The sequence below is a fragment of the Corvus kubaryi genome, unplaced genomic scaffold (genome assembly GCF_017639235.1).
Source record: "Corvus kubaryi isolate FWS band 111438036 unplaced genomic scaffold, C.kubaryi_AGA036_p1.0 split1-131, whole genome shotgun sequence".
NCBI lineage: Eukaryota > Metazoa > Chordata > Aves > Passeriformes > Corvidae > Corvus > Corvus kubaryi.
Genome location: NW_024582073.1, coordinates 25,588,929 through 25,608,227, shown reverse-complemented (window position 1 = coordinate 25,608,227; position 19,299 = coordinate 25,588,929). Strand labels below are relative to the sequence as shown.

At 40.2% G+C, this 19,299-nt stretch overlaps 1 protein-coding gene across 4 annotated transcripts in view; it reads right to left on the bottom strand.

Annotated features, from left to right (window-relative positions):
* Window positions 1-19,299, bottom strand: part of CTBP1 (C-terminal binding protein 1) — a 236,558-nt gene that overhangs the window by 145,984 nt on the left and 71,275 nt on the right. The window contains exon 1 of one of the 4 annotated variants that reach the window (XM_042053283.1): window positions 4,374-4,469. The exons of the other annotated variants lie outside the window; for them this stretch is intronic. Coding sequence (XP_041909217.1) covers window positions 4,374-4,380 — 7 coding nt within the window. The 5' untranslated portion in view covers window positions 4,381-4,469. Of the gene's footprint in view, window positions 1-4,373; window positions 4,470-19,299 lie in introns of those variants that run through there. 4 annotated transcript variants of the gene reach the window in all.

The following is a 19,299-nucleotide window of genomic DNA, read 5'->3' as shown; positions in this document are numbered from 1 at the left end:
ATTTGCAGGATGTTGTGCCAACAGTGCTTGGTGTCAACGTTTCAGAACCATTTCTGCGTACTGAATATTGCCCATCCCGCCATGCCAGGCCAAGACCTTACACTTGCACAGTTTCTTTTCTGAGGGACAGCACTGGTCTGGAACGTTTACCAGTCAAGATAGGCCATGTTTGAAAAGTGGGAGAAGTGGTACAGAATTATTTCTAACATTTTTCCACAGTCTCTCATCATTATGCCCATTTTTCATTGTGCCCCAAGTTGGCCCATGATGGGAAACTGCATCTTTCCAAAAGCACCTTCTGATCTCCCAAGCCAGCCCTTACTGAGGAGGAGCATCAGTGTCTCTCAGGCTGCTTTACCCTCCTGTGAACTTGCCTTTCCTGGGATGCACACAAACATTTTAGCAGTTGGACATTAACGACCATCTCTGAGTTTAGTCAGGAGCGGCAAGAGGCACCCTCCACCACATGGTGCAGGAAAATAAAACAGTAAAAGACACAGTGGCCTTTGAAAAGACAAATTTGATAGAAGTAACCATATAAAATGCCAGCTCTTCCCCTCGGCCTGAAGTCCTCTGGTAAGAGGGTGACCACAACAAGGATGTAGAGCAGAAGGGTCCCAAAGAGACAACCCATTGCTTTGATGCTGCAAGGTCCAGCTGGATCCCCCCATCTCACTCCAAGTCCTCATCTGCAGTTTCAGGAAACAGAGTGCTGTTCCCTCCATAATTATAATACTGTGTGCCAGACCCCAAACCCCACCCCCCGATGGGCCACACACACCATGTCTTTTGCCTACACACAGGCACAGGAATTAGGGGGATGAGCAGGGACTGCAGGAGCGAGAATGGGACGAGCCAGCTGCAGGTCAGGGACCTCGCTGTGCCAAAGCAAGGCGCCCTGCGAAAGTGAAACCGAAAGGTTTCACACTCACAGCCACCAGCAGCATTTCCTGACAGAGTTTCCCAACGAGATACACCAAGTGAATCTCTGCAATGCCACACTCTCCTGTCCACCAGGCAGTCTCCAGCCCATCCTGCCCTGCCACAAGGCTCCAGACAGGACGCTGCTGGTTTGGGAAGCGAGCGGGCTCCAATGGGAACGTCAGCCCCGAAAGGCAGATGTTGTGTAAATTCATATTTCATCAAAACAGTTAATTGTGACAAGAGAGCTATAAAAATCCTTGTACCGCTTAAATTATTTCTCCACTTAGAGCAACTCTACTACCAGGAAATGTTACACATTGCACTTTATACCCAACTGGCAGCGCTCAGTGATAACATTACAGCTCTGTTAAATAACAGATATAAAAATCACAGATCTTTAAAAACTGCAAATTAATTTTTCTGCCGTCATTCAACATAACCATTTAAAAACAAACATGCCATGCAATTGTCATTAAAAGTTTTCCAATCTAGCACTGCATGTGTTTAAATATGAAAATTATACTTTTGAAATAAACATTGCTGCTATCAGGGAAAAGTGCTACCGTAAGTCACATCACTATCAGACAGAAACTACCACCATGAAGACTCAGTAATCCCTCACATTTCACTAAGGAGATGTTCTCTCTCCATCCAACAAGATCAAGAGGAAAAAAAGCAAACAAAAACCAGCTACAAAACAACCAGACAGCACCTGCTAAAACTTTGATTGTTTCAGACCCACAGGTAGGTAAAATAAGAAATTCAGAGACTGTTTTGTAATGAATGTATGCTTTATCTGTATTACTGATGCCAAACCTCCAGTAATCTATGTTTAGCAAATTCATTTTATCCACATGAATCTCCTTGCGCATACTGAAGTTTAACTGTTATCCAGCTCATATAATTAGGAAAAAATATAACCCCAAAAGTCCAACTAACAGGGTTTCACTTTTTCTAATCTGACTTTTTTTATGTTCAATTATTCAGAAAAAATATTTATTAAGAGATTATGTATTTATAATTGGAAAATGTATTTTTTAGTAACATGCATCTCCTTTAGATATTACGTCTACACTTAGCAACATTTAGAGTAAGTAACAACAAGATTTTCTCCAGCTCTATGGGGTCACAGGATCTCCACCTGGAGAAGCAATCCAGTACTGTGCCAAAGGGAAAGCAAAGCCTTCATCTGCTCTCCCTCACCTGCTGGGGTGAGAAAACAAGCAGGAGGCATGGAGGGTAATTCAGTTCTGCAGTGCTCACGTCATCTTTCATATTTCTGTTACCGCCACAAGCAGGCAACGCCTGCCAGCCTGGCTGCAGTTTGTTTACACACTATTAGAAACCAGAATTTGCTACTTAGGCTAAAAAAGTCCCACTAGGTATCAAACAGACATAGACCTTATTTTGTCTGTTTTCTCAGGATGCTCAGAAAAAAGTTTATGTAATGTATGAAAATTATGCATGCCATTATGTAACAAAATCAAAGTGCCACAAAATGTACACATGGGTATTTCTACTTTCAATCAGCAGTTACTGAACTGTACCTGGCTTCATTTTAAAAGTACAGATCACTTGTATAAATAGCATTTATTTAATCATAATAATAATAATTATTTATATATAACTATCTGAATTCCTCACCTACTCAATCACAATCACTTCATTATAACACACTGATAAATTCAAGTTAATCTCCCTAGGGATCTCTCATTTCAGACTATTTGGGTAGATGATCACAGAACTGCAGGTGCATGGTTTCTCCCTGGGAGATGACAAATCACCGGTGGTGCAACAGGTGCCGGTCCTACTCATCATCCTCTTTCCCAACGAGGAAAGAGGACCCCTGTCATGGTCCCTGTTGGCTGTCAGGATGCTTGGGCACCCATGGGTGATCAGGCAAGATGCAAGGACACACGAGCCTGGGGCAGTGCAGCTCCTCTGGCCACTTCCCATACCCCGAAGGAGCAGGGGCTGCTCCTGCTTGGTAGGGCCAGACTGAAATTCTTCCATCACCCCATGTAAAAGCCTGTATTGATTATTACCGCTTCAGGCTAGCAACAAAAAAACTAAGTTTTAGGCCTAGCAACAAACCTGGCCCCACAAGCATCCTTCTGCCTCCACAATGCACAGCAAGGGGTTAATCACACACGCAGGTGTAAATCACACTGACTTCACCGACAGAACCACTGATTTTAACCCAAATTCTACATAACGCACCTTAAACGTTCAGTGAATTTAACGTTTCACTTAAAACTCAACTTTATTTGAAAGAAACATTCAGGCACTGATTTCTGAATGGCAATAATCAGTTATTTCTACCCAAAATTTCCACTTTTCACACATGTCACAGAAATGGTCATGCAAATATTCTACAGCTTCCAGTACCATCTCCAGCTGAGGATGCTCACAGTGTACTTAAATTCCCATATAACTACCACAAGGCACAGAAAGCACAGAACCCTGTCCTAACTGCAGCCTTATGCAGAGAAAAATGCCACAGAGACAAAAGTTGCAAAATCTGCCAGCAGATTTCTCTGTCTGAAAACATATCTCCATCAGAAATAACTTTTGCCATGAAAACCACCAGGAAACTCAGAAGTTAGAAACATGGACGCAGTTTTCGTAAGATGTTAAATGTACAGAAAAAATATAATAAATACAGTTGATTGTAAAACACCTCATGAAAAAGAGGGGAGATATGTTGCAAAATAACAGAGCTAAATTTGTCCCTGAAACATATAACAGATTTACAAGGCAAGATAAAAATGGAGAGTATTTAACTTCGTATTCGTTATTTTAAACTCAAACCAAACAAAGTACGTTCAGATAACCGCACATAACCACATCGATTTCCAATTAACTGAAGGGGAGTTATTTAATATTTGGCAAATCCACAGAAATAACTTATGGGAAGAATCCCAGGTTTTCCGCTGGGATCTGACAGCATCCCCCAGCCGATTGCCATTTACTTTCCGCAATTCAGCACACGCAAACCTCGATTTCCCAACCGGAGACACCCGCAGCGCCAATTCGGCGCTCGCCAAGTTCAGCGCAGCGCCGGGACGGGCGCCGGGGACCCCGCACCCGCGGGGCTGAGCGGTCCCGGGGCACCCCCGGTGCCGGGAATAACACAGCCCACCCGGAATCCATCCCCTCGCGCTCCCGGCGGCGCTGCCCGGGAAAACTCCCGCTGCCCCCGGCACAAAGAGCCGCATCCCCCGAGCAGCGGGCAGGATGCGGCCGGCGCTGCCCCCGGCGCTGCGCTGGCGCAGCCCCCGCCCAGCGACCGCCGGGGGTGCGGTGCAAAAATAATTATTAAAAAAAAAAAGAAGAAAAGAAAAATCAACCATTGTGCCTCAGGACGGTGCGCAGGGAGGGGTGCACCGCGCGGGTACCGAGCATCCATCCACCCATCCCGCCCTCCATCCATCCGCCCACACGCCCACCTTGCATCCCGCCGCCGGCTCCACACCGGAATCCGCCGCCACCGCCGCCGCCGCTGCTGAAAATACGGGGCAGGCGAGCGGACCAATGGGGGCGGAGAGCGCCGCGGCCGCAGCCAATGGCGACCGCCCGCCGCCGGCGCCCGGCCAATCATCGCGCAGCTCATTAGGCGGCGGCGGCCGCGAGCGGCGGGGGCGGGGAGCGGCGCGGCTCTGCCCGCTCCTCGCCCGCCCCCCCGCGATTAATTATTTTCCTCCCTTTTTCCTCTATTTTTTACTTCCCCACCCCGCTTTCTTTTCCCCACCCTTTTTCTTTCTCGTTTTTTTCATTATTTGTCTCTTCTCCCTCCCTCTCGCTCCCCCTTTTTAACTTCCCTCTGCCCTTCTTATTTTGGGCAGGGCCTTCTCCCGGATTTTTTTATATAGTCCCCCCCATTGTGTATTAATTGTAGAGACCAAAAACTTGGGGAATCCCCAGGGAACTTGTTCTACTCCGTGTGGAAGGATGCCCTTGCCTAAATCACTGATCGCTGTGAAGCACCAGAGAGTAGTATTTTAGAGATTCCAAAAAGATGAGGGGATATAAACCACAATACCTACTCCAGCCAAAATCTGAGCTCAGCCACTGGTTTTGACATGGCACACAAGCTCTGTGCATGCCTTTACCAAGCTCCCAGGATGCAGAACCAGACTTTAAAAATAACAAAATGAAACCAGCAGATGTTTCAACCACACAGCTCCACTCCAGCACGCAAAGCTAAAATCTGTATCACCACTGCGAAATTCTTACCAAAGTAAAGTTTCTTATTCAAGCCAAACAGTTGTGGGTATAAATACCTGCTTTACTAAATAAAATACATGGAATACACAGCCTTTTTTCAAAATTCAAGTTAATTAACACTCATTCTTGAAAACAAACTTTTCAATCAACAAAACTTATCACTGCTTTATATTACAGCAGAAAACTATCTACTGTAGAAGAGGGGGATAAAAATACCCCAGAATTTTCTTCTGTTTTTCCAGTCTAGTGACCCTAATAATTCCTAAGTTCAGTGTGAACTAAATTAGTGACAAAGTCTGCGCCTCCCATTTCTGATGCTGTGCTCCTTCTGACCTCACCCCCAACATTTAAAATCACTAAATTGTATTTGCTCAAAGCCCTTGCCTGAGCAGGCCACGTTATGAATATATTCACGAAGTTTAGCTAACACACGACAATACATGCTGTGAAGTGATAAACCCGGTATCAACCCAAGTCTTGATGATAATTTACAGGAGAAAGCTTTTCTTTTGCAGATCAAGTGAGGTTTTTTCCTAAGGTGCCCCAAGAGCCAAGAACACTGTGACGCTACGAACTGCTGACAGGCAACCAATAACTGTGACAAATTATACATTCATGGCATCTGCAACAATCGATAAACTGACTCACCAAATTAATAAAATATAGATCACAAAGCATACATTTTTATTAAAGAATAATTTCATGATAACCAAGTAATGTGGATGCTTCCAAGCATAAGATTAAATTACATGCTGAGCAAATCTGGCATTTTGTGATAAACTACGAAAATAGTCTTTGCAACAGCAACTGAGGAAGAACATTGCTGACATAGTCTATAAACATGTTTTATAAAGCACAGCCGAAAGTAACAAAAAAAAAAAACCAAACCCCATAATGAAGTGGTGGCTAGAGAATCCCCTACTGTATCCGTAATAGTTACTTTCTAGACTTCTCCTTGTTTTGTAATTTATTCCTTCAAGTATGACACTGATTTTGGTGTTAAGAGTAATAAAAGCATATTACCTACATAGGGGAATATTTACACCAAATTATTTCCTTAACTAGTCACACTTCAGCAGTCATTACTGGAGTATGCAAAGATTTTTAGTACGTTTAGGATGACAGAAAATGTACTTAAATACACAAAGCAAGTGTCTTGCCTGATAGACTGACCCTGCTTGTCATAATTTTGTGCCTGCTGAATAACTCTAAGTTTAAAGAACTTGCTTGAACTTAGGAACACAACGAATCCCACTGAATTTGAATGTCTTACGCTTTACACATGATAAAGTGTTTTCCTGCATGGATATTTTCCCCTACTGAGAAATGCAGTGAGAAGAGCTTTCCCAGCCTTCTGTAAAGGTGCTGGAGAAGTCCTTCCTTCCTCAGGGAGGAAGAGCATCTCTTATTGCAAAGGCTTTACTACTGGCTAAGAACACACTTAGGCACATCCTCAGTGTCCACTCCCTGTGTTGGGTTATTCCTACACAGCTCTGAATCATATCCTAAATGAAGAATTTAAAATACTGAGATCCTGTTTATTAAAGTTTACAATTATTAGTTCCTGAAACTCCTTAGTACTTGATCTCTCCAGGCTAACTGTGCCATACCAACTGCATTGGAAGGCTGTCCTAAATTAGTTTTAATCCTCTATAATGCCGGATACATAGTGCTTTCTGGGCATCTTCACATGATTGATGTCTTGTCAGATCTTCCAAATATTTCTTTTATAGCAAGACATCCAGCATTTTCTGGAAGTGTACTTTCATACTTTCATACCTTCATTTTGTATTTTACATCCATAATGTTTAGCCACTTCTTCAACTTCCATGGATTTCCTAGCTAAACACATGACATGTTGTTTCCCGTCCCTCTTTCTAGCTAATAAATAATGGAATCTTAATTCTGAACTGCTGTCATGAAACAAAAATCAAATAGAGCCTAAGTGATATAAAAACAGTATTTGTTTATACTAGATCCATTATTAACTTAATTCTTTCTTAAACAAATGACATTTAATAATACATTGAACACATAAACAGGAACATACTCGAAGTTATAATCCCATCAGCTCCTTCTCATGACATTCATCTTCTCAAAGGCAATATCCACATTTCAATCTAACTCTTTGTTGAACATCGTTAAGTTAATAAACAGACATGGTTCCTTAAAAACAGCTTACTACTTAAATAAGCTGCTGCTTCCCCTAGCTGTGGAAACCTAGATCAGTTTAAAAAACAAATCTATTCTCTGGCATAATATTAGCAACCAGAAATTTATTATGTTATTTTCTTTCAAAATTAAGTATTTTTATTTAGAAAACATACCCACATATCCCCACTTACAGACAACCATTTATCTAAATATTTTACAAGCATTCTGCATGGTGATAATTTCATTTACTAAGAAAATACCCACATTGCTGTGAATCTTTTCAGTCCCCAAAACGTGCCTACAGATAGCAGCAGTGCATATTTTAGAGAAGCAGCAAACAGGACCAGCTTCAGAATTACACCCACCACCCTCGACAGAAGATGAGGCGAGAGCATTTTCTCTTGCCATAAATTACCACGCCCTTCTATCAGCAATTATTTAACTTTCAAAAATAGCTGCAATGAGACAAATTATGAGCTATAATTACCCAAATTTATCCCTGATATTAAGACTGCATACATGCAGATATGTATACCTAGTCTGCTCTAAAATGTGTAATGTTAAGTATTATAATCAAACATACCAGGGCATTTTTATCTTATCACCCAAATGACAACATTTCTATGCTAAACATCTGTGAGCCATTCCAGTGGTCAAAAATGCCTATTACTACTTTTTTATCTGGTACCAGTCACTCAATCCTAGTACATTTTCTTTTAATACACCTTCCTCCTTCCCAGATGAGTGCAGGGACCTAAGGCCATGGGAGTCAAAGGAAGCACTAGCCTGGTTTCCAGGGGGAAAAAAAAAAAATATATATATATATATAAATCTATATCTGTATATCACTGAGTGCAACACAGAAGCTGTATCAGGTTGGAATTCCATACTCTGGAAATATCTGAAGGCTGAAAGTATTAGAAATACCGTACATAGTTGGCCTGGTTTTGCTTTCTGTTTCATCCAGAGAGCACTTTATGGTCCGACCTGGTTCAATAATTATTTCATGAAGTACTTCAAGACTAGAGTTGCCTCATTCTTTTCTTGGAAACTGGAATTATTGAAGATCTTAAGTTACTCAATTAAAAGCAAATTAAAATGTGTCTACTCCTGCACTAGTCTGCTAGTCTGACTCAAAGCAAGCACCTCCCACGTTGTCAGAGGTCTTGATAGACCACGGTTTCTCCAAAAAGTACCAGCATTTCTGCTAAATCTCTGTCATGCTGTGTGTGAAGTGCTGCCTCTCAGACAGCTGCATTTATCCTGTCTGCACATCCAGTGATCATAAAATCATAGAATGGTTTGGGTTGGAAAGGACCTTAAAGATCACCCAGTTCCACCCCCTGCCACGGGCAGGGACACCTTCCACCAGACCAGGTTGCTCCAATCCCCATCCAACCTGGCCTTGGACATTTCCAGGGATGGGGCAGCCACAGCTTCTCTGGGCAACCTGTGCCAGAGCCTCACAGTAAAGAATTTCTTCCTAATATCTGATCTAACCCTGCCCTCTGTCAGTGTGAAGCCCTTCCCCTTTGTCCTGTCTCTCCATGCCCTTGTCAAAAGCCCCTCTCCAGCTCTCAGGTCACTCCCTTTAGGTGCTCTTCCATCCTCTCTCCATAACAGAGATGCTCCAGCCCTCTGAGCATCTTTGTGGCCTCCTCTGGACTCGCTCTAACAGATCCCCAGACTTCTTATTGTGAGGCCCCAGAGCTGGACTCAGTAACTCCAGGTGGGGTCTCGTGGCTTTCCTCTGGCCGTTCCCAAACCAGCCCCTGGTGGGCGAGGGCAGGGATGTCACACAGGAGGCAGCACCACGGGCAGGTCTGGGGTGGGGGCCGGGCAATCCCTGTGTTCTCAGTGATCTGACCATTTCTTTTACTCACTTATTAAACTGTCACATTTACAGTATTTATTATGATACAACAATGAACTCAGGTTATTGTTTTTTTGGTTAAGCTTTTCTTGTTATTCTTTGCACACTTGCAGGGCATTAAAAGTCGCAGGTTCACAGGATCTATTTTTTGCACAGAAACTTAACAAGAAGATGGGAACCCAACAGAGTTTTCTTTCTCAACATTTGTTTTCAATGGTGATAGAATAAATTGCTCCACTAAAAAGGCTTGATACCTTCTGTTTTAAAGCACAAGAACAAATGCTATTTTTAAAGTCAAAATGTGTTATAATGACGGGGCTGGGGTTTGGGGTGGGGTTTTTTTTGGAAGAGTAAAAATCTATTTTTTTCAGTTACAGTGAAAATTCTGAATGCATATTCACATCATTTTGCAAAACTGTCAACACTAGATACACACTTCTTTCTTTGAACTATCTCCCTGTGTTGCAACCCTCATCTAAATTTGAAAATATTTTGGTAAACATAGCTGATGTTTCATGGGTGTAATTTTGAGACCATAAGGAATTTAAGAAAACAGTTGATACTGCATTAAAATCTAAAACTGGCTTTTAAGAATCTATCAGCTTTCTCAAAACAGCAACTATTAAGAAAACCATCCAGAAATGAGTATCTGTAGTTAATCTACATTCTCCTAAATTTTCTTCCCTGCAGTGTTGTTTCAGAACTTTTGAGCTCCTTTTGAAGGCTATTTGTACATTCTTTTGTGGTGACATATTTTATACATTACTTGAATATGTTCTTCTCTTTTACACATTTAGCCTACATATTAAGGTAATTGTATCACAACATTTGTCCCAACAGGCTTTTACTTTCAGAGCAGATTGTCTCCAGTTTAGTTAATAACATCCACACTTTGCCCAGATAAAGAAAATAGTTTGAATAAAGCATTAAGAGCACTAGTGGCATAAGACATTTCACAGAAGCACAGGTCTGAGATTTCCCTTGGGATGTTAGAGGAGCTATATAAAATAATTTCTTTCATGAACTTAAATTTCCTTATTAAGAAAATCCTCACTTTTTGTTTGTTTCTTCGTTTTTGGGTTTTGGTGTTTAGTTTTGGGGGTTTTTTTGTAGCCACCACTCTCCCTGGAAAGCTGTGGTGGACTTTGGGTGCTCTGCCCATCAATTCCAGAATTCAACCTCAATTCATTCAGCAGTTGTTTGTACCATTTTTTTTATTCTGCAGCCATTGGCTTTCAGTTCTTTTCCCCTTGCTCCACACAGAATCTAAGGATGAATATATTCCTCATGTCTCCCTCTGAGATGACAGCCTCTTCACCTTACTCATCAAACTGTTCAGAAATTATGAACTCATACTGATAGAGCAGAATATTCTGTTCACTTGTTTTCATGAATATCACAGGGGCTGCTAAAGCACATCCCGTGATCATCCAAGTACTATTTATCTATAATGAGAATCTTGTTGCAAGTTTCCACTTTACAAAACTCTGCTATTACTCACTTAGAAGATATGACCTTTTATTTTATATTTTGAATTTGATTCCACTTGTATTAGCCCAGTGTTCAATGTAATCTCAGTTATTTCTATACAATATCCTGATTCCTTGTTATATTTAGGATGCCTTTAGCCCTTAGCACAGCCCCTCTACTCACAGCAGGCGATCCATGTGAAGGAAGCCAAGCTCAATACTCCAGTGGTAACCTCTCCTGCAACACCACACCTTTTAGAAAAATATTCTTTCGTTTTGAGTAACACCTGGTGATGAATTTCTGTGGGAAGAAATAGTTCTTTAGCTCAGTTTTCCAGCAGCAACCACTCCGTTCTCATTCCATCCATCATTATGCTGAGAGTTGAGATACACAGAATGAAGCTGTGCCTACAGTTGCTTACACAAGGGCCATGTCTGGACTCTGCCACATCATTATTCAGCAGATGGTTGTGAGTGATGTGTCCTGGCTCCAGATCTTGGACAACGCTGGGCACGTACTGAGGCATCGGCCTCTGTGGTTGGAGTCACGCTGGGGCTTGGTGGATGCTTCACTCCAACAACCAAGGTTTCACTGACCTTCAAGAGGCTGTCAAAACCCAAACCTCAGCTTGTTTCTTCACTCCTAGTAGTTCATAAGGTAGAAGCCTGTAATTCTTAGTAGCAGTAAATACTAATTTTTATGTCTTGAATTAATTCACAATAAGCTCTGCAGAATTCCATAAAACACAAAGTGCTGAGGGCTGTGCTGAAGCTTATTTTTTTTTTCTGAACAAGAGATAATGTCTGGATTTCAAAGCACTGTGGTGGTTTAGAAATGAAGGGTGAAGACTCCTCAAGAGAAGTGAAAGAAGCTGCCCTGCACACCACATAGCTGCCTTTGGCACACCAGAGTCTTCAGAACCTCTGAAAGAAATGGTCCTGCCAAAAACGACTACTGCTTAAGCAGGTTTAACCATTTTTAGAAGCACTGCCAATACCAAGGCATCAAACCAGAGTCTTTGCCTGTACCTGTCTCCCTATCCCCAGAACAATCAAACAGTATCATTAAATCACTCGGTATCTTAGAGCAGTCCAGGACTGCCCTGGAGGCACTGAACCCAAATCCCTTTTCCATAGGGATCCTCCTTGACTTGAGCAGGCCAGCAGGGATACAGACCTCTGCCCAAAAGAGTGGGATTTCTGTAGATATGTCAGGCAGCTGGAGGACCTCTCTCTCCCCCTCTGTGCTGAGGGGGTGTGTTACACAAAATGCTGCATTCTAATTACGCAATTACACAGAACTGAATGACCCAGCTCTCGAGTTTTGCAGACACAACCTTTCTCCTGGCACCACCCACCTCAGTGGTTAAACTCTGAAGCCATGTGCAGGGCGAGAAGTTTTCTCAAACCCTTCCAAGAGCATCAATAATGCAGTCCTAGTTATGAACTTCATTCAGCTTCGTGCTCATTAAATCACAGCTGTTTCCCCTTGATGCTGTATTAGATCAGACATCACTAAACCTGCATCTCTGTGTGTGTGTATACAAATATGCTTTTCCCTTTGTCCTGCAAAACAAACTCCTAACAGAAAAATGTTTATGTTAAAACTAGCTGGAATTAAATGTCAATTAACAGATAATAACAGTCTTAAGATAACATTTCAGATCTATTTAATCCCATAATAAACTGACTGCAGAGCTGACATTGGTTAGGTTTCAGCCTTTGTTTTGACTTGGAAAGAAACTACCAGTTGATTAAAAAACCTAAATTATCTTAAGCATGAACACCTCAATTGGATATGCTCCTGAGGCCAACACACCTCAGTTCCCTTGCCCACCTTCTCATTGCAGCTGTGCATGCATTAGGAAGGTTTTGGGAGGTTTTACATACTTATTAATTACCTCTTCTTTAAGAAAAGAAGATGGACTTTTCTTCTACTTCTCTATCCCTTCATAAGCCCTTTGGATCACCGATAATAGAACATATTTAGCCTATCTGGAATGACAATACTGTTTAATTTGGATGATATAAACTTATTTTTCAGTGAAAGGTTTGTTTTCAAAGCTGTCTGAAATACAGACAACAACTCACTAACTGAAGGTATAAAACTAGGTAAAATACACACTAACTAACATCACTCATTGCATTTGTGCCCACATTCTCACCTAGAGTGAGGCTTCTCACAGCCCCTCTTGCAACAGGAGTAAGAATAGAACAGTTTTGATGGTTAATTCAGAAACAACAGCTTAACATTTATTTTTATATTTGTCTTTTCCTATATGCCTTTTTTGAACAGTTTAATACCCTTCAGAAGCTCAAAAAATGCTTCTGCCAACAAAAAAAAAAAAAAAGTTTAAACATTTTTTGAAGTAGTGGCAATACTAAGGCTTCAAACCAGAGTATTTGCCTGTACTCGAGGCTTCTTTCTGTGAAGACAAAACCTCTGTAATTCTCCAAAAAAGCAGCAATTGATCCTGTAGTGAAGGCTGAACTCTACAATACTCTGACACATCCTATTTCAGTTCTTTGCTAAAATGTATTGAATAATACATAATGGAAAAATACAAGTGTTGTAACTTAATCTGGGCTGTAAATCCCTGCTCCAGACACACATCTCTCCTCCAGCACCCCAGTGAACCTGCAACTGACAGATGAGGGAGAATCTATTACATACTTATGACACTTTCATGTTACTCATAACACTTAGGTTATTTGAAAAAATTACTTTTTACTTAATCACAGGAGAAAAACTCAATACAGTTTAAAAAAGGGAAAACTGGGAGTAATTTAACAAGGTAGCAAAGTTCCCCACACCAGTCCTTGGCATGGACAGCACTTAAAAATGGGTGAAAAGCTACAGCCATTCAAGGAGAAACTAGTTTCATCTTGTTTGAAGTAGAAACTCCCTACACCAACTAAGCAAACATCCTCATCCTTTCAATAATCCAAACACTTAAACCAAAGTAACAAAGCAAACAAATGTTTTCAGTAGTATTTCTTCATGTTGTAGCATTGTCAAGTCTGGGGCACCCAGAATTTTCTGGGCAGCACTAGGAAGTAGTATTTCCTATTTTGAGCCAGTCAAGAATCTAGAAAGAAAATTTTAATCCCATGAGAAGGTCTACATAACTTGACTCAGTCTCCAAACATACAAACTTCACTGAGTGTACAGAACTACTTGCCCTACATGGCCATTTAAACAGTCATTTAATCACATAAAGTGTTGAATTTGTCAGAATAAGAAAGCAGGAGTTATTAAAAAAATTCAGATTTAACAATAATACATGCACAAAATTTAAAAGATGAAAAATTAATTAATGATAAGGATGATGATGCAAGAATAAATATTAATCATCATTGAAATTACTCCTTTTTTTTGGAAAAATCTTTGCAGAGCACCCTATAGTACCAAGGTGCTCCCAGACTGACATCCACAGTGCCTTGATAAGTAGCTTATCCATTCCCTTAAATCCATCACTAACATACCTCCTGCTATAAATACTTCAACAATACTATAATACTTTACAATACTATAACAATAACGGTGTTGCTGTCAGTGATTACAGGATAGCATTAATATACAAAATGTGTTTTTATTTCTATTATGAAATATTATGAGTATTGAGTCTAAATAATTGTGTCTAGAAAGACTGGACTTAAATCTTTTTTAAAATGACCAAATGGGTGCAATGAGGAAAGAAAAAAAATTTCATCTCCCAGTATTTAAGACATGTCATTTGCATATACATCTACAGATAAATCAAGAGATACTAAAAATGTCAGAAGTTAAGCTACCCCCCTCATTTTACTAAAACTAGTTTTAGTCAAGTTCTTATTTCAAAATTGTTCAGTTACTCCCTTTGCTGAGTGCAGTATATTTTGAATCTGACATTTCCCCTGCCCCCAGAACAGGAAATCCCATCACCAAAAGGGTAAACTCATTCTCTAGAAGTGATTGTATCTGAAAAGATCAAACTATCCTTTTGGTCCACTGGGCTTTTGGGGTGAGGAGGAGTGAAATACCTAAAATTTACAGCATCAGTAAACAAAAACAACCGAGGTCTACATTAAATGGCTCACTAGAGCATGTAACATTGTAGGGAAATGGGATTTTACAAGGATACAGAAGAGTAGATTTTTTATATTTGAAGAGTCAACCAAAAGGGATGAGGGAACAAGAACAAATAGACATAGCATGAGGCAATAGGAATGTTATATGAAAATATTTGAGGTTTAATATGCTGATTTGCAATTTTTTATTAATTAGCTAGATATTGTTACAATGGAAATACCTGCTTAAAATTTTGTTTAGTGTAGTTGAAGCTCCTAAAAAAAAAAAAAAAAGAGGGGGGGAGAGAATTGTATGTACTAAAAGGAGCATAAGAATGCAGAGCCTGCATTTAAGATAACATCTGTGGTCCCAATAAAATATGTAAGCCAACTTGCTATGGCTCATTGTGATCTAGCCATGCCAAAACATTGTCTTCAAGGGACTGTCATGAGAATAACATGAAGAAACTTACTGATTAAAAAAAAAGAAAATACTCATTTACAAAAAAATTTCTGGTCTTACTAAAGCTGAAGAGGAAAACCAGCCCCACATTACCTATTGCTTACACAAAACGCTGAATTAGAAAAGTCAAAGCAAACAGAGGTTGCATTAAATTAGTTAATGCTATTTTAAATTCTCCTCTGTCCTGGTCATGGAAGCCTGTACAAGAGCAGCAACGTGTGTCTGTAAGGAACCTCACACCTCAGACACGATGGGAGATGAGGGAGAGAGTGTAATGAAATGTGTCCTCTGGAAGCCAACTCAGCCTCAAATGCATGAAGGCTTCTGACACTCAGGAAACCCAAAACCTGAGTTACTGAGAGCTGTGAAGTCCCACATGTGCAGAAAACATTTTTTTTCATTCTGTTTTCTTACACTTCTACACTTTTATTGATTTACTCAGGATTTGAACAGATACATCTCTTTTGATATTACTCAACCAACCAGTACCAAAATATACAATTGAAAGTGTTGAATATGTGTGTAAAATCCACAACTGAGCAGACTGAAAGAAAGATAAAAGGTTCATTTGCTCTGGGATTACAGGAATTGCTGCAGTTGAATCTTGACTGTTCTTTCACTGTTTTTACTAGAAGCACAGAACTGACATCACTGAAACGATGCATTGAACGGGAAGAATGAACACTTGACATCAATTTTTCCTTCAGAGTCTTCACTTAAAGAGAACATTTTGTTCTCTCAGGGGACAGCTGACATGGCTGATGAGTTTGTGGTGGGTCAGAGAAGGCTGTATCGGCCATCGGGGAGTACAGAATGACCAGGATCACCACCAAAATTGATAAAATTGCTATATATAATGGGAAAACCAGAAAGGTTTTGAATTTCATGACATACTATAGGTGGCACTGGGATTAATGTCTCCTTGTAGAAGAGATTTGAAGACATACGTGAAGAAGAAATCACTGTTAGGAAAATACTGCCCAGTCCTGAGTAGAAAGACCATTGTGCATTATCCTACAGAACACAGCATCTCACACAGAGTCCAGAAATCTAGCATTATCCGAAGAAGTCAAGCAACCGCTAATCTCTAAATTTAAAAATATTTTTAAGCTTTTATTTATCCTAGTTGATAGGATTTTTTAAAACATAACTAACTTAGTGTACAAACACACACAAACCAGTCTAAGAACTGAGCTGCCCAAGAGACTGGATGAATCATTATTAGAATTAAATCTTGCTGATAGTCCTGGATAAACACACATCCTCATCTATGACCTCCAAAAAGCCTCCAGGGCAGCTGCATCACTGGAACTGGGACAGGATGCAAGCTCAGATACCGAGGTACCCAGGACTCTTACCCCACACAGGCAACTACAGACAAACTCTATCAGCTCCATTCCAGCTGGAAGTATTTTAAAGATTTAATATTTTATTGGAAGTGGTTTTATTTATTTAACTACCTTATCGTCTCAAATGTCTTGATAAAAGTTGGATCATCTAGAGCTCAGAAAACATACTAGTTTTCTTGAAAACATTGAGTATCTACCACACCTATGTGATTTATATGTAATGGTAGATTTCAGGTCACTTGAAAGGTTAATTGGTAATTTGTGGAAATATGTACTGTTGAAAACAAAATTAGAGATATGTAGTTTTGTCTTCTAATTGTATTCCTTCCTTTAGTCTGTTATATTTTATATATTTGTTATATGGCTCACACAACAATGGATTTGCTGCTTCTGGAAAAACACTTAACTGCATCTTTCAGCTCATGACAGCTGAAAGTCATGAGTTATATTGTCATCTCATATGAGACCACCAAAAAAAACACCCTACCACCAGTTTTTAATGTAAAGGTTAAAATGCATTTGCTCTCAAGCTCATTCTATTAAACTTTTTTTCCCTGATTAATGGTTAACTGGCAATAAGTTTGCACTTTTTTAGTGATATTTATTGCAGATTACAAGCATCGTGCTGAGAAGCACATATCTAATAAGGTTTATTTCTATTTTCATGCTATTCCTTGCCAAAAACACACGGTGAAACCCATCTGTTGTATTTCCCGTCTGAGGTTAGACAAGAAAAGGAGACTCTACATAGCACTCTGTCACTGCAAACAATATTGATTAAAGCAGAGTTTGGAGATGGAATCCGAAGTGCTTACTCAGAGTAGGCATTCTGCCTCCTTGATGCACACGGATGAAAATGTATATAAAATATGACAGACACACAGAAGAAATAATGACCAGGGGAACGCAGCTCTGGATTCTGAGATAAGGACCTAAGTAGAAGCTGAATCATCAGGGAATTGTTTCTGTACATTTGCTCAAATATGCAATTTTCTTGTACCAATGTCTTTTTGTTTGTGCCAGTTTAATAAATGGAGTCTCTATCTGAAAAACTGAGGAATACTTGGGAGCCCTTCTTTTGGACCTTGCATAAAGGATGCAAATGCCCTGACAGGGCAATGCACACTGCATTGTTTTTCACTTTCTCAAGGAAAACAGATACTGTCTCTCTTTGCAGATGGCAGGCCTTCACAATGTTTTAACTGTTCTCATTTCCTCATTCAAGACACAAGAAATGTTCTTCCTTTTATCTGTCAAGCAAATTCATCCAACACATAATTCAATGCTAATTTAGTGTGTGAAGGAGCATAGGTAATGAGGATGTTGGTAAAATCAGTTGGGATGATGCAAGTGGATTCTGATACACAGAGGAAGAAAGGGCACCAAAATATCAGACATAAATGGAAACAAAAATATCTGATACGCAACTTACTTTAAAAAGAACAGGGGTAGGCAGACACACAAGAACGGCTGTATGTTGACTCCATAGGGAAAGTATTTCAGAATTGGAGACATTCTAGTATTTAGGAAGGCATGGGCACATAAACCATAACTGAAACATGCAATTGTACACCCCAGACAAGAGACTGAGCTCCAAGTGAAAATTAATGTACAAAATAATTGTAGGATCTGCCACCACAATATACAGGATTTAAATTAAAATAAAAAGCAATTCAGCCTCAACACCAAATTTTGAAAAGCTGTTTGCAACATGGATACAGAGATCAACAGGACTGCAACACTTCAGTATAGGCATAAACACACAATATCCTTTTCTTTGTCCCCCCTCTGAAAAGTAAGTGCACACACAGCTTTTAAGGAGTGTTGAGTTCAGAGCTCCAGAAAGTAATGTCCTCAATATTAAAAATACAGCACAGTCGACACCCTAAGATACACTTCAACTTCTAAACGCTCTCTGATGCAGGAATGAGTTCCTTTTATTGTAAAGGTACAGAAACATAGCCAACAGGGTAGCTTTCAAGAATACCAGCTCTCCCATCTAAACCTCAGATCCAGGGAAGTTGATCTGGGTCCTTTTCAGCCTCAGATCCTTCCTACCACCTGAAGAACCTAAAGGAGGTGCATTACTCAAAGTACAAGTTCCTTTACATTTGACTAGAAAGGATAGAAACTTCCAGATCGTGTCATCGCAAGTAAAATCCTGGACAATTTATAGACAACCTTTCTTCTTCACTCACGAGGCTCACTGGCTTAACTGTGGCTCATCACATCACTGCTAAACTCAGGGACAGAACTCTGAATTCAGGCCAGAAATAAAAAGTTTGTACAGCAATTCTCCACAGAATTTGTTCAACCTTCTTCTGTGGATCAGAGTTAAAAGGTACTGTGCCCATGGGTGCTAAACTGGTGTCTCCTCACTGAAGCAGCCACTGCCAAGGGTAGTGAAAATAGTAACAGGGTTTTGGTAATACAGACATCAAACAGCATCTTGGCAAACCCCAAAATTTTGTATTAGTGTTATATTTCAACAACTTGAGAGATTACATTTCAATAAACCAGAAAGTTATGCTCTGGCTGGGGATGAGGTTCCTTTAAGTAGGAATGTTTGTTTTAATTTATTTGACTATCAAGTTCAACAAAAAGTTTCCTGTTATCATATAGATGTTTGAGGGAAGGCCAAAGCAAACAATTTTACCAGCTTCATTCTATGCATCTTCACATCTCTCTGTAGCTCTATTACTTCTTGGACTGACATTAAAGGCTACATCAGAAATGCCAAAGTTTGCCAGATATTTCTCCATTCTTCCCTCGGCTTTATCAGTGCAGTAG